This window comes from Mustelus asterias, chromosome 6 (genome assembly GCF_964213995.1).
Source record: "Mustelus asterias chromosome 6, sMusAst1.hap1.1, whole genome shotgun sequence".
Classification (NCBI taxonomy): domain Eukaryota; kingdom Metazoa; phylum Chordata; class Chondrichthyes; order Carcharhiniformes; family Triakidae; genus Mustelus; species Mustelus asterias.
The window spans coordinates 77,620,543-77,647,729 of NC_135806.1; the positions used below are offsets into that span (position 1 = coordinate 77,620,543).

Consider the following 27,187-nt stretch of genomic DNA (forward strand, 5'->3'; position numbering starts at 1 on the left):
GGTAGTGATTAGTGGGATTCTGCAAAGATCTGTGCTAGGATTCCAACTGTTCACATTAATGATTTGGAGGGAACTTAAATGTATTATCTCCAAATTTGCAGGGGGTATAAAATTGGGACGGATGAACTGCAAGGAGGATGCAGAGATGCTTCAGTGTGACAGACAGGTTGTGCGGGCATATGCAGTATATGGATAAATGTGGTGACAGATTCTTACCCGAATGTGTAAATTGAGAGAGGTGGATACTCAGCAAGACCTTGGTGTCCTGGTGCAGTTGTTGAAAACAAGCACATAGGTACAACAGGCAGTAAAGATGACAAATAGTATGTTGGTCTTCATAGAAAGAGGATTTGAGTATAGACACAGGAATGTTTTGCTGCAATTGTACAGGATGTTCATGCAGTTTTGTCATCCTTAGAGGAAAGATGTCCTTGCTATAGAGGGAGTACAGCAAAGGTTTACCAGGCTGATTCTTGGGATGGCAGGTCTGTCATGAGACTAGGCCAGTTCAGATTATATTCACTGGAGTTTAGAAGGGTGGGTCTCAAACTTAAAATTCAAAACAGGGTGGATTCAGAAAGAAAGTTCCCAGTTGGTGGGGTAGTCCAGAACTAGGGGGTCATAGTTTCAGGATAAGGGGTAAACCTTTTAGAAAGGTGGCAAGGAGACATTTCTTCACCCAGAGGGTGGTGAATGTGTGGAATTCACTGCCACCGAATGTAGTTGAAGCCAAAACATTGTCTGATTTCACAAAGAAATTAGATATAGCTCTTGGGGCTAAAGGGATTTTGGGGGCAGGGGGGGGCAGCAGCAGAGGAATAAAATCAGGATATTGAATTCAATGATCAAAATGAATGGCAGAGCAGGTTCAAAGGCCTACTCCTGCTTTGAGGTACACACTGGTGTTCCCCAGAGGAATGACTTGGACCTGGGCCTACAGGAAACAAGTTCAAAATTTGAAGATGGCAACTTGGAAGTGCAGTAAAGAGAGAGTATAGCAATACACTTAAATTACACAATGGAATAGGCAATCAAATAGCAAAGAAATTCAATAAAAAGAGATTAATTCTCATAACACACAAGTGCTGAAATGATAGAGACCTGGATGTGTTTGTACGAATTCTTTGAAGGTGGTAGGTCAGGTTAATAAATGTATTACTGATAAATCAAAGGCAGAGTGAACAAAAAACAGAAGTTGTGTCAATCAATAGTTCAGCTCTGGATGGAATAGGGCATCTATTTGCACCAGATCTAGAGTCAGTGGTATACGGCACAAAAAAGACCCTTTGGTCCTTTGTGTCTGTGACAGTTCAAGACAAATCACAACTATTCTAATCCTATTTTCCAGCACTTGCCTTGGCATCAGATACCCATTGAAACACTCGAGGGTCTCTGCCTCCACCACTTTTTCCAGGTGGAAAGTTTCAGGCTCCCACCACCCTCTGGGTGAAAAGGTTCCTCATCCCCTCCAAACCCCTTGCTGCTTAGCTTAAAAGGTATGCCCCCCACTCGTCACTGATCTCTCCACCCAAGTTTCTTCCAGTCTACTCTGACTGAATTTATACATCTCAATCATACACCGCCCCCCCCCTCATTCTCCTCTGCTCCAAGGTAAACAACCCCAGTCTATCCAATGTCTTGATAACTAAAACTCTCCAGCTCAGGCAACATCCTGGCAAATCTCCTGTGCCCTTGCCAGTGTTATCACATCCAGGGTGGTGAAGGCATTCAACACGTTTGGTGTCATTGGCCAGAACATTGAATACAGGAGTTGGAATGTCTTGAAGTTGTACAAGACATTTAAAAGGAGGGAGAAATACAAAAGGGTCCCGAGGGGAAATTTTGTCCAGAGGGTCGAGTGTCTGGAACAAGCTGCCAGAGATAGTAGTAGAGTACAATTTTGTCTTTTAAAAAGCATTGACAGTTACATGGGTAAGATTGGTATAGAGAGATATGGGCCAAATGACTAGATTAATGGTAAAAGCTGGGCCACAGGGCTTGTTTCTATGCTGTAAACCTGACTCTATCCCTCCTATAATGTGGATTCCAGAACTGCACACCATTCTAGCTATGGCCTAACCAACATTTTATATAGTTTCAGCATAACCTTTAAGGGATCCTGTGTATGGTTTGCTTCATCTGTGCAAAGACTTCATTAAGATATTTCTGCCTATGCAATTACATTTAAATGCTAGACTGTGGGGGTTAACTAACAGTTGACCACATTTTAAAACTCAGAAGGCATGCTGGGTTAGCTCAAAATTAACTGCATTTTTGAAGGGTACAATGCAAGCAAAACAGGCTTTTCATAAGCCAAAACAAGTTTTGCATAAACATCTGCAAAGCTTTTTCTCCAAGTTGGAGACAGCATGTGCAAAACAATTTCAACAACAAGATAAATGACAGTGTCAGCTGTTTGTAGTTCAACTTTGTTTTTGAATTCAGTGTTCAAGATCAGTACAGGGAGCTGGCAGTGAAAAAGCCAGTCTCTCTCCAGCTTTCCTCTTTAATGATTTAAGTTCTGTTCCATAAAAAGAAATGTATTTAAACTCTGTACCAGAGCTGTCTTTGTCTAGTCAAAGGAATGAATGGACCATACAACCTTCCTGCTCTTGAACTTTATGCCTCAGCTAATGGTATACCATTTCTTCTTATCCACCTGCCTTACTATCTTAAGGGACCAGTGTACATGCACACCAAGATCTCACTGATCCTCTGCTTCCCAGGGTCCTGCTAATCATATTCTCTTGCCTTTCGTCCTGCCCAAGTGCATCACCTCACATTTATCTGGATTGAATTCCATTTGCCACTGATCAGCCCTTCTACACCCTCATGTAATCCAAGGCTATGCTCCTCACTAATTTGCCATCCTACCAATCAACATGTAGGATTGGGAGGGATCTGCTGTAATGGATCCAGAGACATTAATAGCTGTATAGACAGACCACAGAAAATGTGGTTAAGTACTTGAGACAGAAAATTTGATGCGTTAAAATTTGAGCTAGCAAAATACTTGCCAATAGCTGAATGGTCAATAACCAGAGGAGACAGACAAGGTTGAATTTCCCAAAAGACCAGCAACCACATGAGCAATTTAAAAAGTGATTGATTAGGATCTGGAATGCAATAGCAAAAAAATGGTGGATATTGAAGTGGATAAATACTTGGAAAAATTGCAAGCACATTGGGAAAGAGCCATGGAATGAGACTAACTGGACTTGGAAGCCAGCATAGACCCTGAACCAAAACGACAATTCCCGTGCTAATGTCACACCTTGCTTCACCAGGCTTTGAGAAGTTATACTGTGGAATTTCAGGACAGGAATAAACTCACCATTTCAGAATTTAAAACTGTACATTTCAGAACAGTATTACCACCACAGAAAAAAGTCAACTGTTTGCAGGACAGCATGGACTAATGAGCAATCTTGTAACAATGTTAATGGCATGCTTTTCACCATAACCCCACAGTCATCAGACCATAAGAAGTGGACCCACAAACTAAGTTATAGAAGGTAGAAGGATTACAATAATGACTGCAGCCAGAATTGAATGTTACTCCAATTTCTGCAAAAGATGAAAAGCCTATGAATATGATCTCAAAACAGAAGTTACCAATGCTGGTTGAATAGCCCATATCCAGCAACTGTCTTGAGTCTTAACATATAATTTTACAAACCTTTCCTGTGGCAGACCAGGAGATCAACACTGGTGTGTAGTTTCCTTAACTGTTGGTCCAGATTTTCAAACTGCTGCTGCTTTTCCTCAAACCACTGCCAGATGAAAAATGGAGTTAATTTACTAAGAACAAATCATTACAAATTACATTACCCACAGTAAACTACATTTCTTCTTTTAAAGGAAAAACAAATTAACTGTGGTCACAGCCTACACCAATTTGACCAAATCAAAAGAAAATAAGCAAATAGCTTATTTTGGCGTCTTTTCACCCTTAGAAAGGAACTGAAGAATCTCATTAATTCATCTCATTAATCAGGTTCAAAAATCAGCTCTTACTGCATCCGATTCATTCATCTTGATTGTCATTTTGTTGACAGCATCGGCGGCCTTGTTCACCATCCTCAATATGCCTGCTCCACTTAGGGCCTGGGTGCTAACCGCACGAGGCAGCTAGAATTGAATGACAAATAAGGGTGAGCAAACCTGTTAACAGCCTTGCTGCTGTCTAGTTAAAGTGCAAGAAAAGGGCCACAGCATTTTCTGCTCTCATACATTTCAATATACTTCAACTACTGCAGCCTGCTCAAACTTTGACCAATTTCTTAGCTATCTTGAAGTGTGAAAATATAAACTGAAGACAGCAATTGGTACCTGCTTATTTTAGACCTCAAAAACACTATAGGAAACTGATCAACACATCCAACCTGCAAAATACACCACTGAATACTTCAATAAAAGATCTATAAAAATGAAATGCAAGCTCATGCTTGAAATTTGCTTCCAGTGTTACCACAAAACAAAACTAGTTTGTGCATGATCTGCAGACTCGCTACATTATTGGGCAAAATATCACCCATGGCATATTTGCTCAGTCAAAATGACTTAGAAATCCATGCTGAAAGATCCAAGTTGCAACAGCAGTGAAGGCAAAAGGGGACATTAATGAGTCAAGGATGAGAAAGGGGGTTAACACCAGGTTAAACAATGCTAAGAATTTAAAATATCACTAATGCTAGGGAATTTCTAAATTTGCAATTTTAACATTTATGCCTTCCACATCACAATGCAGCAACACAAGTCCCACATTCTTATATCCATTATTCCATATTCCTTAAATGTCTTGTCTATACAGTCCACTTGAGCACTGCTCCTGGCTTGACTTCCACCTGTTCCACAATGGACATTACATCTCAAAGTTTTCTCTATCAGCACAAGATCATGTGCAATACCAGAATCAGTTTAAGTATTGTAGGCCTTTTAAAGCACAAGCTGGTACTAGGTTTAAACCAGTTTAAAGTATTCCAAACTACTAATCTGTTTAGTTCCCATTATATTGCACTTTTCAAAGGTTTATCCACTTTTCCCTCAAAAAGGGAAATTTTCTTAACATGGTTGTGTAGTGAATGATCAAATTTACACAGGAAATTTCTCCCAACATCCACATTTTAAATTTAGGAATCCTACCATCAACTCCAAATTAAATTTAAAAATACACAGACCCAATGGACTGAATGGCCTCCTTTTGCACTGCAGGATTCTATGAGGACTCCTATTCTGCAAATAAAAATTGACCCAAAGAAATGTCTCAAATCAGAGTTGATTTGCCAACCAATCAGCAAACTTCTCCTGCAGTACAAATTGTTGTTCCTTTTGAAATTTGCCATTCTTGCACTTTCCTGATGAGTTCAGGATGAAGAACTTCAGTGCCCCGGGGGGGGGGGGGGGGGGGGGGCGGGGAGAGAGAAGAAGAGATTACTTGCCATACAATAGTCTCCTGTTGCTTGTGAAACGATTAAGGCTTTCACCTTCACCAATTATATTTTGCATTCTTGGTATACCTTGGAAGTGGATCATGGTGTTTGTGCAGATTACATTACATTTGCTAGCTTGAAATTGCTTCCAATTATTTTGTACCTTCTAAATTTTATATATAGGCACTTTGTTGACCTACCTGAAAGTAACAATTAATTGAGAATAGGATTATGTATTCAAGTAGCATTGTTCCAGTAATCACTAGTGTTGGCAGGGCTATTCAGCTGTAGGACATTTCAAAGTTGCTTCCAGAAGCTATAAAAATCCTGACTATTTTTAAACCTCCACCCTACTCTCCCTCTAACCACTACCCCAGACTTTAGCTATTGGAGACCATAGTCAGAATCTGCTGGTCATTCTCTCCAAAATCTTCTGGTCCTGCTAACATGAAATGGGAAACCCCATGCAGCAGGAGGACCAGAAGATCCCACCACCAGCTAACGGCAGGCCATCTCTGCTACCACGACACGACAGAAAATCCTGCCCATATCTAGGATTCCTGGTCTGTATGAAAGTGCATCATGCACTGTCTGTGTTGAGGAAAACCCCAAAAAAAGAGGTCAAATATGTTATCAGCAAGGATAGTTAAAAATCATTTGATTGTTAGTGGTGACTTACCTCATTACTTTCTAAAAAATGCCGCAAATCAGGATCTTGCAATAGGGTTGGATGCTTGATTGTACGCTGCAGATATCTGCATTAAAAATATTAAATTTACTGCAGTGTCAAGTTATTAAATCAAAGTCAATAATTGAACATGGAAGAGTGAATATTAACTAACTTTTCACTCCTACATTTCAAATGTCAATTCTAGTCTTGCATGAAACACCACAAGAGTCAGTCTTTTGCACAGACTTCCGTCTGATGTGACAGGCATTAAATGACTCTGACCTTTTGGTATGTCAACAGGTTTAAAAAAGGGCAAAGAAATGTCAGGCTCCTCCAAAATGTAATTTTCATTCTGTGCATCAAGATGCACAAAATATCATATAAAGCAAGTCATGTCAAGATAATTCCAGGCAAGTCTTTACATCTACAAAATTTCACAGTTCAACCACAAAGTTAGCTACTATTTGTAGATTGATATTCTAATGTCTATGCACTTAACATCTATGCTCACTCATGCGGCTATCAAGACAAACAAGCCAAAACACTTAATGTTCTAATGATGCCATAGGGGAGAAAAATTTAATACCTTCTTGCATTCTAGTCATAATCCCAAATACAAGGGCTCTTGCTAACTAGCAAAGCTTTTCTTCAAACATGAATTGAAAATTATGATTTTCCCTTCAACTGCCTGATGAAAAGTGAAAGACAATTAAGCTTTTTGCCATGACTATAACTCATTTAGTGTCACAAACATTCAACATTTCAATGTGATGGGTCTTGTGTGGGTGAAGAATTAGCACGCTTCCTATTTTGTGCTAGTTTGCTCCTAATATCCAGCCTACACTGCTGACTAGCAGCAAGGTGAAAGAGTGCCAAATGCATAAGTCTCTCACCAGAGCAAGTCCTTGATTGTGTCTCATGGTGACAAACTCAATTCCTCAATGCTCCAGTGTGAAGTTTCAGGATCTGATGTTTGGCCCTCAGATATGCAGTGTGCAGGTCCAGTGTATGGACATGCATTGGTGTTCATGAACCAAACTCCCAGTTATGGGCAAATTGCTTCATTGCCTTGTGAATGCCTCCAGAATTGAAGGAGGAGTGTAAACCCAGGCCAAACAAATCTGGGGCGGGGGGAGCCCAAATGCAGGATGTTGTCTAAATATGAACAAGTTCTGCATCAAGCTGGTGCCAGTGCTTTGCGCCTCTTTAGAAGCAACTGGGGAGGTCAAGACAGTGTTGCTAATGTGTCGACAAGCCAGAGTCCAGAAGGTTTGCACGCTGGAGGTGGCACTTCACAGTATACCATTAACAGCATGGGAACCAGGTAGTAAGCCCAACATTTTATTGGAGAATGGGTGCTTCATGGCATTTTCAATGGTGGGAGGAGCCATCCTATCCCACAGCTCGGTCACCATGTGCTGACCTGCCACCCACTTCAACAAATGGACAGAATCCATTGCACCGAGAAAAAATGCCAGCTCTTCCAGTTGCAAGCTGAAATGTCAGGATTGTGCACAGTATTAACAGGTAACTTGCAGTTACTCTGACAGGACAGCTGTGATCAGCATACAATGAGGCAGAACACACATGGCAAGCTTGGTCTCGGAGTGTGGATCTTTGAAGGTATAATTCTTTCAATCTGGAAGGAAGGAGTGAAGTTTGTGTACAGAACTCCTGGTTCTTATAGAACCCCTCAGGAGTCAGAACATGTTCTCTATCTACCATTTAAACAGGGACAGTTGAGCAATTTGTTTACAAGACCACTCAAGGAGCCCAACATGGCTGTCAGCAGAAAATGTGCGATTTTACTGCAAGGTTGCAGACCATGAGACATGTGGTGCCAGAACTGGGAGACCCATATGATCTTCAATCCAGCACTTATAGCTGCTGTGAACAAAGGAGACTACAATTATTGCCTGCACTGATCAAGGCAGAACCAGTCTATTCAAGAAAACTGACTGCCCACTGAAAGATCTCCCCTTTCCATGACATGGAGGTCGGCTCTGATAGGGCAACAACAAAATCCACAGGAGTGGTCATACTGACATGCCCAACCATCCAATAGACCCTCAAATAGCTGACTTCACTCACTGCATCAGTCTCCAAATGGAGATGTTCCATGACAACCCTACCTACAACCAGATCTCAACTGTGGATTCCATTCTATTGTCCATTACCTGTTTAGGATCAGGCTGGTGTCTGCTACATAACCAGGCCTATGCAGAGTTTTCCTTGTGTCTATTAGTATGCACAATTTGGCTGCTGCCGTAGACCATCACTTCTACAAGTTATCATACCTCCTTTCATTGCTGCCCCCTCCAAGTACTCTACCTCAATCTTCCTGCTCACATATTAGATTCAACCCCCTCTTGGTTAAGTCTATAGCTTCCCACTGAAGTCCTTCGTCAAGCAGCAACTCCAATTACCCCATTCTGCTATCTTGCCAACATGCCTGCATCCACTGGGTCTAATCACATCTGGCCAAATCACCCTTGCCCCCACCAGCTATCAATGAATCAGTTCCCAGCCCCATCTCCAGTGCACATTTCCTTCCAGAAAGTCTATTCACATGTCACTATTTCCCTTGGTTCTTGTCAAGAAATCAAACTTTGGTCTAATCCACTACTCTGGCACTGCAACACCCTCACCCCAAAATATTTTTCTCTACCACACATACCCACAAACCCTGGAAGTATCCCGAATTAACTGCATCCCAACTGCAACATTTCATATTTCTGCATTTTTGGTGTCCTAGCTATCATTGAAATCTTTAATCACAGCCATTGCCCAGTGCAGCCCACATCTCCATTCCATATTCAGTGCCCCACTACTTGGAAGAACTGGAGTATTGATGCTACACAAGATCTGGCTGGACCATACTCCAGGCCCTGCACATGTCAAAACCATGCACTATTCCAGGAAGATAGCAGTTTATTTTTAGTTTATAGTAGACAATCTTAAATCCCTCACCCCTACCCCCAAATTCAATGAGCTCAAGAGCTCCTTAGTACAGCAATAGTGTTAGATCCAAGGGAGAGAAATACAAATTGGCCAAGAAAACAGACTTGGATTTGGAGCAGTTTAGAATTCAGCAAAGGAGGTCCAAGGAACTGATTAAGAAGGGGAAAATAGAATATGAGAATAAGCTTGCAGGGAACATAACTGACTGGAAATGTTCCCATTAGGTATACAAGGAGAAAAAGATTGGTGAAGACAAATTTAGTTTCCTTACAATAGGAAACAGGAGATTATCCAACATTGTTTTTGTTTGATTCCAGCATCCTCAGCATTTTGCTCATTTCAAATTTACCTCTCCTTTGCTACTAGGCCATGTAATAACCACTTATTCTTGTCATTCAAGCTTGACTTGGCAGAGGGGACATGAATGGTTTACTGATGGGACTTTTACAGGCACCAAATTTAACTTGCCCCAATCTAGTCTTCACTTATTTTCAAGCCCATCGTTTTGTTCACTTTCATTGCTCATCATGAGGGATGTCACTACGTCTTCAAGATCATATGCTGTCCTCTGGACCCTTTCCTCTCCACAAGAAATGAGGAAGTCAAACTTGGGCTAGAGCTCATAAATAACTGGTGAAGGAGGTCCTCCTTGTCAACTCCATGTCAGTGACAGGTGTTCACCTGCCCCTGCAGATCATACCAGGTGCTTAAAACAGGATGGTTTTTGGTTCTCTTTTTGACACTTTGAGTTAGATTTTGCCTTGTCCTTTGATAGCCATGTGGAGTCCCATCTGAACTGGCCAGTCTCACCAAGATTAAGGCACATGTCACTATTTGCTTTGATAATGGCACAGGTGGATTCTATTAACTTGGAGATTCCTCAAGCTACTCATGAAGATTAGACATACCACACGATCCACAGAAGTGTTATCGTAGATAGCAGCCCTAGAGTTAATTACCATTGACTCAGTTTAAATTCTGTTTTTCACAACTTGTTCAGGGGAGAGCTACATCGTGTTGTACATGGTCTGTTCCTTACCACTTTGATAAACCAAGTATTCAAATGAGAAAGTATGTGATCTTCATTGTGATGTTTTGGAGAACATGGATAATGAAGATAATTTCATAGGGAAGGATAACAAATCTCAGTATTTACCATTTCTCATATGCTCAGATCAATACAAACTTCATAACATTGGCAGTCTTAATTAAAAAGGGCTCCAATTTATATTTAAGCACATACCCGTTTGAAACTTACCTTTCCAAGGATGCTCTCCTTTTTTCAACAAAGTCAGCAGATGATGGATCTTCTTTGCCAACTTTGACTTTGGTCATGCCTTTACAAATAAAAAGGATCATTCCAATGGCATAACAAGCACCAACATCTCCTCCCATCCACCCCCAAAGTCCAGTCAAGTTTATGGAACATCACATGAAATAGTAATAAAGTTACTGCCCATGTTTGGATGCAGAGTACTCAAATGTTTGTAGGATCCCTCAAATCACTTCCCATCCATTTAAAAGGGCAAGAGATATTAGGGTTGGAAAGGAGGTATTACTGGATCTGATCGAGAATTGGGGCTAAAAAGTATTTTTGGGGGAAGCAGCTGGGCAAAAAAAGTGATCATACCATAAAGATTTAGATTAGTAATGCAGAAGCTTGAGAACAATCTAAAGTAGACAGTGGCCCAAGGAGGCAAGAAGGCATCTAGCTAGGGTAAAATGAAACAGGAGAATCTAAAGCAGAACAACTTGAGCACAGATTAGGTACATTCCAATTTAGGAATCCTAGATGGAGGTGGAGAACAAGATACAACAAAAAGCATCTGATAAATTCCTTAAAATGAGAATCAGAACAAAAACAATAAGCCAAGAAGGAAAGGGAAAATAAGACTAGTGGAGAGAGAATCGAACACTAGCAGTAGTAAGTGGGTGGTAAAGGTGGGCTGGGGTTTATGAGACATGATGATATGTGCTTAGGGTCAGAGGGCAACAAATTACACATTGAAGGAAATGGATGACAAATTATCAGTGGAGGTGGAGATGGTAGAGGGAATGGATGGGGTCAAAATTGATAGGCAGGATGTACTGGAAATGTGGCTACACCTCAAGTCAGCAAGTTGCTATTCTTGAGGTTCCAAAATAAAGTGGGGGTGGAGATCACAAAAGGGTTTACCATAATCTAATTTTCCCTAGATAGAGTGATGCCTGAAGTTGTGTGGCAAATGTGATACCGTTATTTGGACATTTTTAGCAGTTACAGGTCAGTCAGTTTAAACAGCAATGAATAAGGTTTTAGAAAACAAATCAGAGCAAGAGTTTAAGTACAGAGAGATCCAAGTTAATTGAGAGCCAGCATAGATTTATAAATCATGCTTGACTAATTAAAAGACTGAGAATGTGGTGGATATTGTCGATTACTGATATGAAACTTGGAGCAGTGGCAACCAGTGAGGATGGTGCCAATCAATTACAACAGGACATAGGCTAGCAGGGTGGTGACAGTTGGAATTTAAGACAGAAGTAGGAGAGATGGATTTTGGCAGAAGGGAGAGGCAATACAGACTTAATGGCATAGTTCTAAAGAATATGCAAGTCACGTGCATAGTGCTTCTGAAGGTGACAGGATACAAGAGTAGTTAGCAAATCAAATGGATCTTGGGCTTCATAAGATGAGGTAGAGTATTAAGGTTTGACTGAACCTGTATAAATCTGATTGGGCCTCAGTGTATTGCATCCAATTCTGGTTGTCACCTAAGAGCAAAGATGCAAGGATGCGAGAGGGTGAAGAGATTTACCAGAATGGTTCCAGGGATGAAGGAATTAGGCTACAAGATATGTCTGAAGAAGCTGGAGCTGTTCTCCTAGGAGCAAAGGAGATTGAGGTAAGATGAGAGGAGTACAAGATTTATGACAGGTTTAGATAAGGTAGTCAAAGAAAAGCTGTTCCAGGATTAGCTGATGGTACAAAAGGAGCATGGGCCCCAAGATTTAAGACTTTGGCCAAGGCGTGCTGGGGCAGAGGAATTTTATGCCTGCTGCCCAACAGGATGCTGATGAATAGTTTTGAGAAGGAATTTGGATGGACATGGGTGGATGGGATGTTCTGGGCCACAGGGATAGAGCAGGGGACTGAACTGACTGGATGACTCCACACAGATGGCATAGGCTCAATGTCCTTCATCTGTCTTTAACAATTCTTACTGAAAGCTTGCCAACAGATTTCAAATATTTCTTCACTCACTGCTTATTTTGATGGTTGGTAACAAAAAGTCAGATTTAGTCAAAGAGGCAGAAAATGAGGATTTTGAAAGGGTAAAATCAGGGATTCAACCATTGAAAGTTAAATAAACACTTGGAGAAAAAATACAAGGCTGAGGAAAGAGCAGAGGAGTGGGAGATTTTACAAAGACCTGGCACAGGTGGAATGGACTATTCAGTAGATTGTTTTCTATAACAATTACTAAAATGCCAAGTGAATAAACTTCTTCCGTTAGAGAATTCAGCACAGACAAGAACATATACAAGAACTTTAGCACTCCATTCCTGCACTGCAGAAAAGACCAAATTATATCATTCCACAGTGCAGTTACATAATTCAGTTTGCACCTACAAAATGGAACAGCAAAAAGCTGCAAGAAACATCAATAAGGGTGATGCTGCATTTAAAATATATTCTCAAAAGGCAAAAAGAAATTCCTATAAGTGCTGCTTGCAAGGATAGATTGAGGTAGCAGCTATTTCAAGTACGGTTCAAGAAAAAAGTTTAAAATTGATTTGTCACAAGTATGCTTACATTAACACTGCATAGTTACTTGAAAATCCCTTAGTCGCTACACTTCAGCACCTGTTTGGGTACACAGAGGGAAAATTTAGCATGGCCAATGCACCTAACTAGCATGTCTTTTGGACAGTGGAAGGAAACAAGAGCACCCAGGAGGAAACTCCATGCAGACATGGAGAATGTGCAGACTCCACAGTAACCCAAGCTGGGGCTTGAACACAGGTGCTGTGAGGCAGCAGTGCTAACCACCACCACCACCCTAGGTAGATTTAAAAAGCAAGCCAACTACTCTTATGGCTCTTTCAACCTGTATGCGTTGGTATAAAGTTTTGCAAATGTTCTGCTACAGGCAGAGGCAAGGTGGGGAAAATTCAGAGAGTTGTGTGGGACAGCTCCCAAAAACTGTCCTGCTTCCAGGCAGGTTTAGATCAGGCTGCCATGGAAATGGGAAGCCAATGGAGACCATTTTCCTGCAGACCTCTACTTGTGAATGTAACTGCAATGTGGAATGATACAATTTGGTCTTTTCTGCAGTGCAGGAATGGAGTGGGGCTGCTAGCTGGAGTGCTGCAGGCCCTTTTCAGCTTCCTGCCATCCTTGGCTGAGTCTGTGTTTGCCAACATCTCATGTAATGTTGTACTGGTGGAAACTTCAGCAAGCAGGAGCTTGGAACCTGCATGTGGTTCAGATGGAGAAAATACAACTGCAAGATTCCTCTCATTTCCTACTTGGAATTTGTTTACTGGGAACTAGCTTTTACTATTTAGATCAAGTTCTCCCTCAGGTGCTCACCAGGTCTATAATGGAGTGCAGTGGAGGAAATGAAAGGAGAACAAGCCAACCCAGGAGGATGCTAAGTCATCATCTCTGCAGAACGAGAGGCAAGTGACTGTTTGTCAAAAAGCTTTGAATCACAAGAACACCAATTTTGAAGACATGGCAGATTGCATAACATCCTATAATGGAGCAACAGCACCAGCCTCAAACCGATACTGCAGCTCAAGTTAGATGAACTTTAAATGTGTGGAATGTTACTGAAAAGACAAGATAAACTAAAAAGTTGCCAGAAGGTAACACTGAAGCAGCTATTACACTTTACTGCAATGAATGATCCTTACCTACAAGGCTTTTTTCTGGTGCAGGAGGAACTATATAGCCCACATGCATATACTTTGCAGCTAATTTGCTATGCAGACCCAGAAAGTCACTAAATCTCCTTTTGACTGTAAATTCTTTGCTGTTAAACATAGACAAAGTAGTCTGTATAATAGAAGAAAAACACATCCAGGATTACCACATCTTGCATGGATCCCAAGTATCAATTGAAAGAGTACATCATATTTGGGATTACATCCATGATAGCAGTTGTCATTTAAATTGACATAAAATTCACCAAATTCAAACAAAGTTTGTCATTTACATGTTTATATAAAATTCACCCAATTGAAATATACGAAGTATTTACTTGCCTTTTGAAATTAGCAGTACTAATACATAAAGATTAAATTCTTGATCTTGTCTCATGGAACATCAAGTTCACATCTGCTCATTTAATAAATCAGCTAAAACATACTAGAATTTACATTTAAAGTTGGTTTGCCTCCATACAACAAATCCACATTTTATAGATTGCTCAAGTACAGCTTAATGCAAGGGAAAACACATTATGGTTCCATTACAACAGTGAAAGACCAACAGTGGGGTGGTAAATAGTATTAAAGCATTGAACTTGATTAAGGGTTAAATAATTCATGGCTCAGTTGGAGATTTGGGATGAATTGTATACAGACAACTAGTCACAACAGAATTAAATACAAAGGTGCTGAAAACTGCAGAATTTGTAAGTGCAGAATTAAGTGCAGGCTGCAGTCAACTATACAGTGGTATCCACTATGCTTTTACGCTGGTTTCAAAGTCCATTTTCTCCCCCCACCCCAAAAAAAGGCCACACCGCAGATTATGGATTGGACCAATTTAGGGGCACTAATTGTCCATACCCTATATAAAGCCACCCATGGTGAAATAGATCCAGCATTAATCATTTGGCCTGCAATCAATTAAATAGACTGACCCACGTTTGTTATTCCTGCTGTTTTTAATTGCTTAATTCAATTTATCAGAATGATTACACAAGACTGGCAACTTATCAATTGAAGCCACACAGGTGCCCTGCTGTTGAAATCATTAGCTAATTGAAGCCTTAAGTCCCGCCGGCAGAAATCAAAGTTGAATATGGTCATTTTCTGACAATCCCACCCATTCCAGTCTTAGTCAATTTTGAGATTCAGATTTTATGCTGGCACTATCAGTTTACAAACTTTAATGCAACTACTTTTCAGCAGTATTTGTAGCATTGAACACTTTTTGCAATTGTATCTCGTGGAAACTTCATGCCATTAACTCATTACCTTAGTTGATACTCTGTAAGCCATGTAGGCATTCATACCATCACCTAATGGCAAGAGAAGACATTATTAGAATGATAAAGTAGCATTGCAAAACAAACAGATATTGGATGACTACTCATTTGGTGCAAATTCCAAAATGACTGACATGAATCAGAATCCCTACAGTGCAGGAGGCCATTCAGCCCTTTGAGCCTGCACCAACAATTCCAACCACACTATCCCTGTAACCCCCACGTATTTACCCTGCAAGTTCCCCCTGACACTAAGTGGCAATTTTGCATGTCCAATCCACCTAACCTGCACACCCTTGGACTGTGGGAGGAAACCCACAGATAGGGAGAACATACAGACTGTGCATTGCAAGTAACCCAAGCCAGGAATTGAATCCAGGTCCCTGATGCTGTGAGGCAACAACACTAACCGCTGTGCCACAGAAAGGAAAGTACAATGTTCAGGAGAGACAGGCAGGAATGCTATTTAAAAAAGGAGATTCTGAGAATGGGGAGGAGGGGAAAGTCCATATCTGAAAAGATGGTTTAAACAAAAATCAAGGATTGGAGCAAAGTACTCAAAGTATAAAAAAATGTAATGGAAGTGAGGGCACTCAAAGTTACCCCACACTAACTATACAGTTTGTGCATTCTCTCAAGATGAGCCACTTTAAAGCTTCTACTTACCAACTTTCTCAGGGTCAGAAACAGACACATGAATGTCAAACACATCTCCATTTGCTTCTTCCTCAAGCTAAAATAAGATTAACAAAAATGGGCATCATGGTCTAAATACTTTGAGAATTGCTCATTTGAGCTGTGTGCATAGAAGTGGGAACTTGTATTTATTAAAATAGCTCTTTCTGGTAAAACACTAATTGGTGAAACAGCATTATATCAAGTAGAAAAATTAGCTCAAAAATCACAAGACAAATATTAAAATGAAATGAAACAAAAGTTGGTGAGGAAGTGAAAGGACATCAGTTCTAACTGAAACTCAGTATACAATATTTACTAAACTTTATCCAACTCGAGCATTTAAGACTCCAGGCAAAGGAAATGGAATTAAATAATGATTCAGACCACCATTTGATTTGTGATGTACTTCCATGTTCCTTTGGCTAAAGTGATTCTGTTCAAGCCAAGTTTCAAAACCACTAAGTAATAGCAAGAAAATGCCGAGTACAAGAAAAAAAGTTATCCAAAACAATGTTGCAATGAAGTGGAGTTGCAACAAAATGCTGCTTATAGCAAGCAAGAGTATAGCCATTTCCAACTTCCCAGCATCAGCAAGCAAATTGTATTAGTATGGTAATTACTACATTTGTCATTAGGTATCAGATTATACATTATCCTGGAGCAAAGAGATCCAATTGCTGGATTATATTTCAGATATTGCCCTCTTTTTAGGTCAAACCAAATAAACACACTCAGATTAAGTCAGGACAAAGTAAAAGGGGCAGCTCCCCAAAAGGAGGGGGAACAGCCCGAACAGAAATCAAAGTACAAAGGAAAACACAAGGACAAGAAGTCTGGTACAGGTTAGTGTCCAGTAGAATTTGAAAAGCCACTTTTGCCCCCCTCCCCACTCATTGTAATCAAGCTTACAGGGAAGCACGGCTGATTGTCACAACACATTCCAAATGGAGCTCAACTAGGAACATATCTGTAACCATGGAGTCAACTTCAATTTAGCATTTGTAAAAGCCCAACAGTTCACAATGGTACTCTCAAGGAGCAGAGAGAGATGGGATAGTACTTGCTGCCAAAGTACACCTTTTCCCACATTGTAGTCCCATAAGTCTTAGAATCTTAGAAACCTACAGCACAGAGACACAAATGTCTATACACTCGTCACATTCTGCCAAAAGACCCATTTATTCATTGTCAGCTAGTCAATCTTCTATCCATGCTAATATATTAGCCCCTCCATCACAAGCTCTTACTTTTGCATAAGAATCTTTGATGTGGTCCCTTGTCAAATGCTTTCTGAAAATCTGAGTACAATGCGTCTGTCTGCAGGCTCCTCTTTATCCAGAGCATGTCATTCCTTCAAAATAAATTGGTTAAACACTATTTCCCTTCACAAAACCATGCTGTCTCTTGCACCGAGTTCTAAGTGCCCAGCTATAGCCTCTAATGACCAATTCTAACACTTTCCCCATGACAGGCATGAAACTGACCTATGGTTTCCTGCCTCCTCCATTCTTGGTTTTGATACTTACCACTTTCCAGAATCTAGCAAATTTTCAAATATGTCAGCCACTAGGTAATTTAGATCTCAGAAATCAGTCTCTACAGGAATGCCCTGTATTGTAACATGACATGGTACTACTGTACTTCTGAAATCTACAATTATAAATCCATTTTAGTTTATTTGAATACCACACAAATAATGCTATTTGTGTTAGAGCAAAGGTAGTTAATTGGCCAACATGCTTCTGCAAGAGCAATTTAGCAAGTTCCACTCCCATCCCCAAAGCCCTGTAACTTCCTCAATCCCCCTTTGAAAGCCAGCCCCCAACACGGTTTATTCTATACCCCTATTTTGGGCCATTGTTGCCTCTAGTTGACCTGAGAATGGGTCGAGTTTCAATCAACTGTTCAGACCCCTCAGTATTGAGCACCTACCAAATCTCAACAGGGAACAGGCCCAGTTTCACCAATCTACCCATATATCAGTTCCTCATCCCTGGAACGATTTGCTTGGGTAGTGCCCACAATTAGACAATACTGCAGCCAAGGCCAAACCACTGGTTTTGGAAGGCCCACTGTAATATCTAAATTCAACTGAAGCTACACCTCTTTAGTGGCCAAAATACGCAGACGGCATACTATATTCTGGCCAATTTTCTATTGATCAATGTGAAATCCTCACTGACATCTCCCTCCATAAAATAGTTTGTATTCATTTACAGTGTAATTAAGTACTTCATTAAGTGCAGTACATATTGAAAATGGGATAAGATCCCACATTAACACATTGATACTTAGATTAGCAAAATAAAGTTGAAGAAATACATGACAGACTGCACAAGGTAATTTGACAAGAAATTTGATATTCATACCTCCTCTTTGGATCGATCAAACATCATAGGATGTGATATTTTTAGTTCTGATCGTGGTGCAATGAGTGTTGGAGATACTGGTGTAATAGCTGGAGTAGGTTCTGGAGAAAGTATATGTTCTCTTTCAGGACTGTCAAGAGACACCTCTTCTGTAGCTTCTGAAAACAATGCAGGGAAGTGAGACGAATGACATTTGCATTCTTATGGAGCAGACAAAACCTATAGCTGATTTCTAACATGCCAAGAGCAAAGAAAAAGGTAAGTGGTTATTATTGTATTATGCTATATATCAAGAAAATTCAGATTGTAAATGAAACATCAAATACAGACTTTAGTTAGAACAAAGATTTTGCCTTAGAGGACACTACTTGAGAGAAACAATAATGTTTCAAATCCATAAACTCATCAGGACTGAAAGGAGGGAGAATGTGTTAGCTGCAACAAAAAGTAGCAACAGGACAAAAGACAAATGGCCTGGTATGAGGGGGTGGGGGATGTTTTGCCTGGAGGCAATACATGCATAGAATATGTTTTAAGACAAGGAGAAAGGTCAAAATTTAAAGTTGCCAAACTCATAACAGGAGTACCAAGGCACTTGCTCTTATGCTCATATGTCTGTCCTTGGCCTGCTGCAATGCAGCAGTGAAGCCTGGCACAAGTTGGAGGAGAAGCATCTCAGTACATTGCAGCCTTCTGGAATCAAGATCAAGTTAGGTTAGTCTATAGACTAAGCTTTCTCTATCTTAAACTCCATTTTTACAAATAATCTATGTGCATTGTCTCAATGCAAAACACCTGCCTCCCCCTCATACACAAGCCATCTGTCCTTTGCTCTTAAAGTCGTCATTTCAATAACTATTATCCCTTTTTTCAGGTTCTGAAGAATCTATGAACTTGAAACCATTAACTCTTTCTCTGCTTACAGATGCGGTCAGACCTGCTCAGTTTTTCCAGCATATGGGTATAGAGCCTGGGTGGGATTGTTGCTGGTGCAAGTCTGATGGGCTGAATAGCCTCCTTCTGTATTAGAGATTCTATGAATATAAAAAAATTACTGCATTACTGATCATTGGGCAGTGATACTACAATCCCACATTCAGATACAGCATAATAATGTGCAATTGTAACTGTACATTCTGCACTCATTTCCTTCTCTGAACAGTATGCTTTGTCTGTATAACATGCAAGAAACAATACTTTTCACTGTATGCTAACATGTGACAAATCAATTGTTACAACTGTAATGTGAAAGTGATATATAGGGCAAAAGTTGTGATCTTATGGCCTGCTCCCATCATATGAAGTACTCATTAGCAAGCGTACAGGTTTTATTCTGCCCTCAAGGCCCATTAACCCTGAAAAGGAGAAACTAAATCACACTGGGTGGAGTGGTGGAGATAATGTGTCAGTACAATTGCAGCCAAGGCCCATAAAGTACAAAATAGAACTGCAGATGTGCCTTACCAGCAAAAAGATCTTCACGGTCATCATCCAGCAAAGTGTCAGATTTGGGACCATTAGACTTTACACTTATATCTTCAGTTGGAAGACTGGCAGGTTCAGGTGAAGATGGACTGGACTGAAAGAGAACAGACATCAAGCTTAGCCAGATTAATCACAATGAAAACCTGGGAATAAAAACAAAAATGTGAATGTTATGCAGACTTCATGTCAAAAGCTTTTATCAGATTAAATGCAAGGGAAGTCAGGCTAATGATCATTTCTTACTGGACAGAATGAACAATGGGTAAGGAAACACTTATGCACAGAAAACTGCATTTGTATTGTTTCACAAGCTCTTATTATCTACATACAGATTGAAAGCAAAAACGATTTAAAGGCTAGGACAACATTTTATGCTGAAGTGATTGTTTTTGTGGAATGTCATTAAAAGAAATACTTGGATTGTGTGTGAAGTTTCATAAAATATCAGTTTAACAGCAGCTCCATTCCACTACACACACTAAACATTAACATATTGGAAAGCCCAGAAAAACTCACTCAGTCCATAAGAAATGTACGAACAAGCCAAGACTATGTAGAGTAGGCTTTTAAAATGCACAATTGTACAGTGATACATCTACATATTGCAAAAAGAATCAAAAGGTCAGTTTGGCTTGCTTGTCCTTTCACTTAGGAATAATTTTCCTTCTCACCCATCCTTTCCATACTACTGCAAAGAAACAGATACATTGAAGCACTTTAAAAATTACTGGAATAGGTAGAAAATCAGGCCAAAAAAGTGCTTGTAACAATTTTTTCTAAAGTTATGCCAACATTTGAACCAAAGGAAGAGTTCACGGTCTCACTGTATTCTGCAAACTAGTGATCTGACCAAAGTCCTTCAATGCCTCTTACACAATGAAAAATTGTGGTGTTCACATATGTGCTCCAATACAATTCCAAGTATATTTCCCCATTTATAATAGCCATATCCTATCTGATACAAGGAAAAGTACACACCTTCCACCATCTTAAGGCTCCATGCTTGGCTAATTCTATATAACATTAAATTTTTAAAAGTTCTAGATAAGCCCACCAATAAAGAGGCAAAAAGGATCTAGCAACCAAGAAATGCAATTGCAAGCCACAATTTTAGCAAACACTTGGCAGTTATTATTCATTTTAAAATGAAGAAATGTAGGCAGGGAAAAACCAGAACAAAATTGCAGCAGCAGTGGCAGGCTATGTTAAACCAGGTCCATAATCTGGTTTGTCCTTCAAGGTGATGACGACCAGGTTCGTCATCTGATTTGTTAGGGTTCTGGTGGGTACTACCAAGATTGATCCATGCCCAGAAGTTCTGCTGCAAATAGAACAGTATAACCACAGAAGATTGCTTTTTGGTTGAGTTGCTCATTTTCCCTCCTAGTTTTTTCCACCAGAAGGAAAGATCTCAGGGGGATTGGGGATAGTGTACTAGATTGGGTTAAGGATTGGCTGACAGACAGAAAGCAGAGGGTCCGTCTCTGGCTGGCAAAACATAACTAGCGATGTGCCACAGGGGTCAGCCCTTGGACCTCAACTGTTTACAATCTATATATGCAATGCAAGTAGGGACAAGAGTGTAACAAAATTTGCAGATGATATCAAAATAGGTGGGAAAGCAGACAAGAGCATATATAGAAGGGCTAAAATTTGGCAGATGGAGTCTAATGTGGTTAAGTGTGAGGTTATCCATTTGGCAGTAACAATAGAAAGGCAAATTACCCAAATAGAAAGCAGATTCAAAATGCATCTGGGCAGAGGGATCCGAGTGTCTATGTTCATGAATCGCAGTAAGTGCATATGTAGGTGCAGCACGTAATAAAAAGGCAAATAGGATGTTGGCATTGTTGTTGCAATTGTATAGGGTGCTGGTGAGACCACATCTATAGTAGTATGTCCAGTTTTAGCTCCTTATTTGGAGGAAGGATGTGGTGACATTGGAGGTAGTTCAGAGGTTCACCAGATCAATTCCAGGGATGAAGTACAGGGAGAGATTGAACAGTCTGGTTTTGTGCTCGCTGAGGTTTAGCAGGATGAGGGGATCTGATTCAGGTATAAAAATTTTTAAAAGGATTGATAAAGTAAATGTTGCAAGGTGATAAATTTAAAACCGAGATGAGGAGGAACTGCTTCCTGCAGAGGGTGGTGAATTTGTGGAACTGGCTGTCCCAGTGTAGTGGAGTCTAAATCATCGAATGGTTTCAAAAAGGGAGAGAGACATATTTCTAATGAGAAAAAAGGATATGGGGAACAAGTGGGGAGGTGGATTTGAGACCAGGGCAAGATCAGCCATGATCTGATTGATCCTGCTCCACCATTCAAAGATCTGAATTTGCTTACTTCTGCTCTGTGCTCTTAGGTTACATTTGGTTACACCAGGTACAGCAATCCTGGGAGAGCTTCTCCCAAGACTTGAAGTTGATCAAACCTCAAGTGCAGCCTTCAAAAAAGTGTCTTTGTAGCACTTCCTTTGATTAAAATGATAGTATAGCATATACGCACGGTAGCACAGTGGTTAGCACTGCTGCTGCACAGCTCCAGGGTTCGATTCCCGGCTCGGGTCACTGTCTGTGTGGAGTTTGCACATTCTCCTCGTGTCTGCGTGGGTTTCCTCCGGGTGCTCCGGTTTCCTCCCACAGTCCAAAGATGTGTGGGTTAGGTTGATTGGCCAGGTTAAAAATTGTCCCTTAGAATCCTGAGATGCGTAGGTTAGAGGGATTAGCCGTGTTTGGTGCAGACTCGATGGGCCAAATGGCCTCCTTCTGCACTGTAGGGTTTCTATGATTTCTATGATACCAGGCTCCAGCTCTTGGATGCTGTGATGCAGCAGTGCTAACCACTGTGCCATCCAGGTCTTGCCATGCTCTTGTGGCCTGGTATTGGGAATGCAAACCAGTATGCACATGCACTGAAAGTATTGAATTCAATAGAGAAATGTTGGCATACTTATAACACCAATAGTCTACAGCTGTTTGAAGCTGGCAACATTTCAACCAGTATGAGATCAGTTTCAGATATACTCAAATGTTATTTAAGAACCCAGTTTTACTTATAGTTATTGTATCTTCATTAGATAAAGCACATGGAATATCCAAGAGGTAAATTGCATCAGTTTTAAAATATTTTCTGTTGAGTGTTGCATCAGGTGCAACCTCTGGCTATTCAAGAACAAATATACAACGATATACTAGTCAGAAAAAGAATGGCATTTGAAATACAGAAGTTAATGGTTCAACAGAATGCATTACTGAGATTACACTTTAAGCAACAAAATGTTGCTTTTTGATGGTCAGAATGCCTGTGCTTGGGGACAATTTTTAAAAAAATTAGCATCAGATACTTTCAGGTCAAGCACAGCACATTAACTGTAGGGCATAGCTCCCTCTGCAGTGACTATCATGTGATTAACTATCAGGTTCATATTGGCCGAGTGAACATCTCTACCAGCATCAGATGAAATGAGGGATATACCAGCAGTTCCTGCTAGATAACAAAATAAGACTACCACCATGAGGTGGCTGTGAATAAGAGTATTTTTATGCTCTAAATTAAAGATTGCAGTATAGCTCAATAGCATTGAGCAGACAGCGAGGGGAAATTAAGGCAACAACTATTTTCCACAAGTAGCCTCAAACCACATCAAACAGCTGCAAAGGAAGCACATGCTAGCCAGGTAGCACAACGGTTAGCACGGCTGCCTCAGCACTAGGGACCCAAGTTTCCTCCCACATTCTGAAAGACATTGGCCACACCAAAGTCTCTCACTGTACCCAAACAGGTATCAGAGTGTAGCAACTAGGGGATTTTCATAGTAACTTCAGTGTGAATGTAAGCCTACTTGTGACAATAAACAAACTTTAAACATGCAAATAATCTATTGATTAAGAAAGGCAAGAACCAAGTCATTGTATGATGGTTTAAAAACTTTACAATTAAAAAGCCCTTTAAAACAGAACCAAATTGCTTAAGCATCCCTCACTGCTTTCAGTGGACAGTTTCAGGCAAACCTCTAATTTTCCAATCATGCTATTACATTCTTCAACTGGGGTGTGTACCACAAGCTTCCCGAAAGAATCTCCTTGCTGCCAGGCAGCAGGACTGAACAAGGGCCCCAACCTGCCAGGCTGAGATTGGCAATTATCAGCAGGAAACTGAAGTAAAAATGTCAGCAAAAAAAGTGTCCAGAAAAGAGGGAAAACAAACCAAACAACTATTTAAACAACTAGAAACTACTAACTAGGACACTAAATTTTAGCTTTTGGGCTTATTTTGAATGAAGTGCTATCTCAAATAGAAACATTTTTAAAAACAGTATTTCCATAAAATATTCACTGATGCAATTTCATTCAGTCTCCACCCAAGATTAAAAGGAAGCAGCTCACAACTTGGCTGGCAATTTTGAATTTAACATTCAACTTTTTTGACTGATACAAATAACTGCCAGTTAAGTGGTGGAATATGCACACTGAAAACCAGTTATGATCTGATTTTCTATTTAGTACAAAAAAGGGCTCAATCCTATCAGATGGAATACATCAACGATGAAAATCTAACCTGGATGTACAAGAGCTACACAGCAATCAGGTTAAGTGAACAGAAAGCAACTTTCCTTGAAAAAAGCCAGCATCAGCCTTAAAGGTAATTAGAGTTACCTTAAATCTCATGTTGTCAACATTGTAGTTTTAGACAATCAATAGCAGCGAAGAACAGGAGATCTAACTGATGTGCACAATATAAGGGAGATTGATAAAGTAGACATGGAGAGGATGTTTCCTTTTGTAGGACAATCTAGAACAAAGGTCATAGCTTTAGGATAAGGGCTTGCAAATAAGGAGAAATTACTTCTCTTGAAGGATCGAGTCTGTGGAATTCACTACTCCAGACAGGTTAGGTGCATTGGCCACGCCAAATTCTCCCTCACTGTACCTAAACAGGCATCAGTGTAGCAACTAGGGGTTTTTCATAGTAACTTCATTGCAGTGCGAATATAAGCCTACTTGTTACAACAAACAAAACTGTAAACATGCCAGGACTTTTGAATTAATTAAGGAACAGGTGGACAGATTTTAATTAATATGGGCTTGAACGGCTACGGTGAGCAGCCAGGAAAGAGATGGAGATGAGATCACATTAAATGGCAGAGGCTCAAGGGGCTGAATTGACTACTCCTGCTCCAAGTTCTTATAATCTGCAAGAGATTTCTGGTTAAACAAACAAAAACAGAATTTAAGCCACCATGTGATCTTGCTAACCACTTGGCTCCATTCTATTTCCACCCCCCCCCCAGAAGTTCTAGTTTAAAACATGGGCTACTTCCCTTGTAAACACTTTTCTTCCTTTTTACATATATCCTGTCACCCTCAGCATAAGTATTTCAAACCTACTCCACTTAGAAGTTAACATAAGATTACTTTCAAACAGATAACAAAAATTGCCAAGTGAAATTTACTTGAAGTCCAATATTTTGAAAATTTCTGTAAAGTGACAGTATCGAAAGCCAAAAAGGACTTCCCAATTTGATTAAACTGGCAAATTTGAATACATAGGTCCGTGAACACCAACCACCATTCCATATTTTAAATAGCTACAAGGTTAAACCATGGAACCAATAGCACCAAAATCATGAATGGTAAGCCTCAAATGAGAAGTTTAGGACCATTTCTACCCTGTTGGTAGGAAGCTGACATGCGCATAACACCAGAACAAGTTCACTGCGTTCAACAGTCGTTTTGTGACCATAGGAAAAAAAAAATCAGCTTTTTACATTAGACCCAGTGGAGACAGCACTGTTAACCTCTAGTCTCCACTCAACACCGTGTCGATAATATAATTCATTTTAAATGACAAGCGTCGAGATGCACTCAGCGAAAAGACTCAGAGGCGAAATCCCGAGAGAGAAAAAAGAAAAATAACAAAAGTGTCGGCCCGGCGCCACCGCCTCCAGCCACCCAACACTGCCGCGGCGGCCCGCCAGCACTCCCTCACCTCCAGGGTGCTAGTGGTGCTGACGAAAAGGTCTTCACCCGCCTCCGCCTCCCTAAACTCCGAATCGTCTCCCTCTCCTTCCACATCCCCATCGCCAAAGGGGGGAGGCTCTCTCTCCGCGGCCATCTTCTCCGTCCTAGTCAGGCTACCGAATCATGTGACCCGGCCCAGCGCCGCGCGCACATATACCGTGCGCCTGGTGACGTCAACGGCCAGGTCACGTGCAGCCCGCGTGATGCGAGGGAGGCAGGCGTGTGTTTGGAATGTGGTCCAGGGTCTCTGCATTGTGTTGACTTCTGCACCGGTAGCAGCTCCTCATCGCCAAGAGGTAATGGTACTTGCACTGAAGTTGAAAGAAAAGATGAGCATGCCTTTTAAAAACATGCTTTGAAAGACTCCCAATGGCTTTACCAAGGAAGATGTTTTTTAAAAATCTGTAGTTAGACCCACACCTGGAATACTGTGAATAGTTTTGGTCCCCTTATCTAGCATTGGAGGCAGGCCAGAGAAGGTTCATCGCCACCACGGAGGAATTTTCTTCTGAGGAGATTTAATTCATTATTGTCACATGTATTGGGATAGATTGAAAAGCATTGTTTCTTGCATGCTATACAGACAAAATATACCATTCATAGAGTACATAGGGAGAGAGAAAGGAAAGGCTGCAGAATATATTGTTACAGTCATAGCTAGGGAGGAGAGAAAGATCAACTTAATTATATGGTAGGTCCATTCAAAAGTCTGATAGCAGCAGGGAAGAAGCTATTCTTGAGTCGGTCGGTACATGACCCCAGACTTTTGTATTTTTTTCTTGATGGAAGAAGGTGGAAAAGTGTATGTCCAGGGAGTGTGGGCCCCTTGATTATGTGCTGGCTGCATTTCCGAGACAAGCGAACTGTAGATGGAGTCAATGGATGGGAGGCTGGTTTGCATGATAGACTGGGCTATGTTCACAACCCTTTGTAGTTTCTTGCGGTCTTGGTCAGAGCAGGAACCATACAATGTTGTGATACATCCAAAAAGGATGTAAAAATTGGCGAGAGTCGTAGCGGACATGCCAAATTTCCTTAACCTCCTGACAAAGTAGAGATGTTGGTGGGCTTTCTTAACTATATCGGTGTGGAGGGACCAGGACAGACTGTTGGTGATCTGAACACCTAGAAACTTGAAGCTCTCAGCCATTTCCATTTTATCACCATTGATGTAGATGGGCATGTCCTCCCCTACGCTTCCTGAAGTCAATGACTATCTCCTTCATTTTATTGACACTGAGGGAGAGATTACTGTTGTCGCACCATTTCACCAGGTTTTCTATCTCTTTCCTGTACTCCATGGGGCGGCATGGTGGCACAGTGGTTAGCACTGAGGCCTCACAGTGTTAGGGACTCGGGTTCAATTCCA

At 40.7% G+C, this 27,187-nt stretch overlaps 1 protein-coding gene across 1 annotated transcript in view; it reads right to left on the reverse strand.

The window, feature by feature from the left end:
* snx2 (sorting nexin 2) overlaps window positions 1–25,950 on the reverse strand; it is a 42,235-nt gene extending 16,285 nt beyond the window's left edge. The window contains exons 1-10 of the mRNA XM_078214604.1: window positions 25,787–25,950; window positions 19,778–19,892; window positions 18,314–18,471; window positions 15,933–15,999; window positions 15,256–15,299; window positions 13,966–14,107; window positions 10,322–10,400; window positions 6,112–6,187; window positions 4,018–4,131; window positions 3,680–3,773 (exon numbers count right to left, since the gene is read on the reverse strand). Coding sequence (XP_078070730.1) covers window positions 3,680–3,773; window positions 4,018–4,131; window positions 6,112–6,187; window positions 10,322–10,400; window positions 13,966–14,107; window positions 15,256–15,299; window positions 15,933–15,999; window positions 18,314–18,471; window positions 19,778–19,892; window positions 25,787–25,912 — 1,015 coding nt within the window. The 5' untranslated portion in view covers window positions 25,913–25,950. The remainder of the gene's footprint in view (window positions 1–3,679; window positions 3,774–4,017; window positions 4,132–6,111; window positions 6,188–10,321; window positions 10,401–13,965; window positions 14,108–15,255; window positions 15,300–15,932; window positions 16,000–18,313; window positions 18,472–19,777; window positions 19,893–25,786) is intronic.
* Window positions 25,951–27,187: the final 1,237 nt, after the last annotated feature.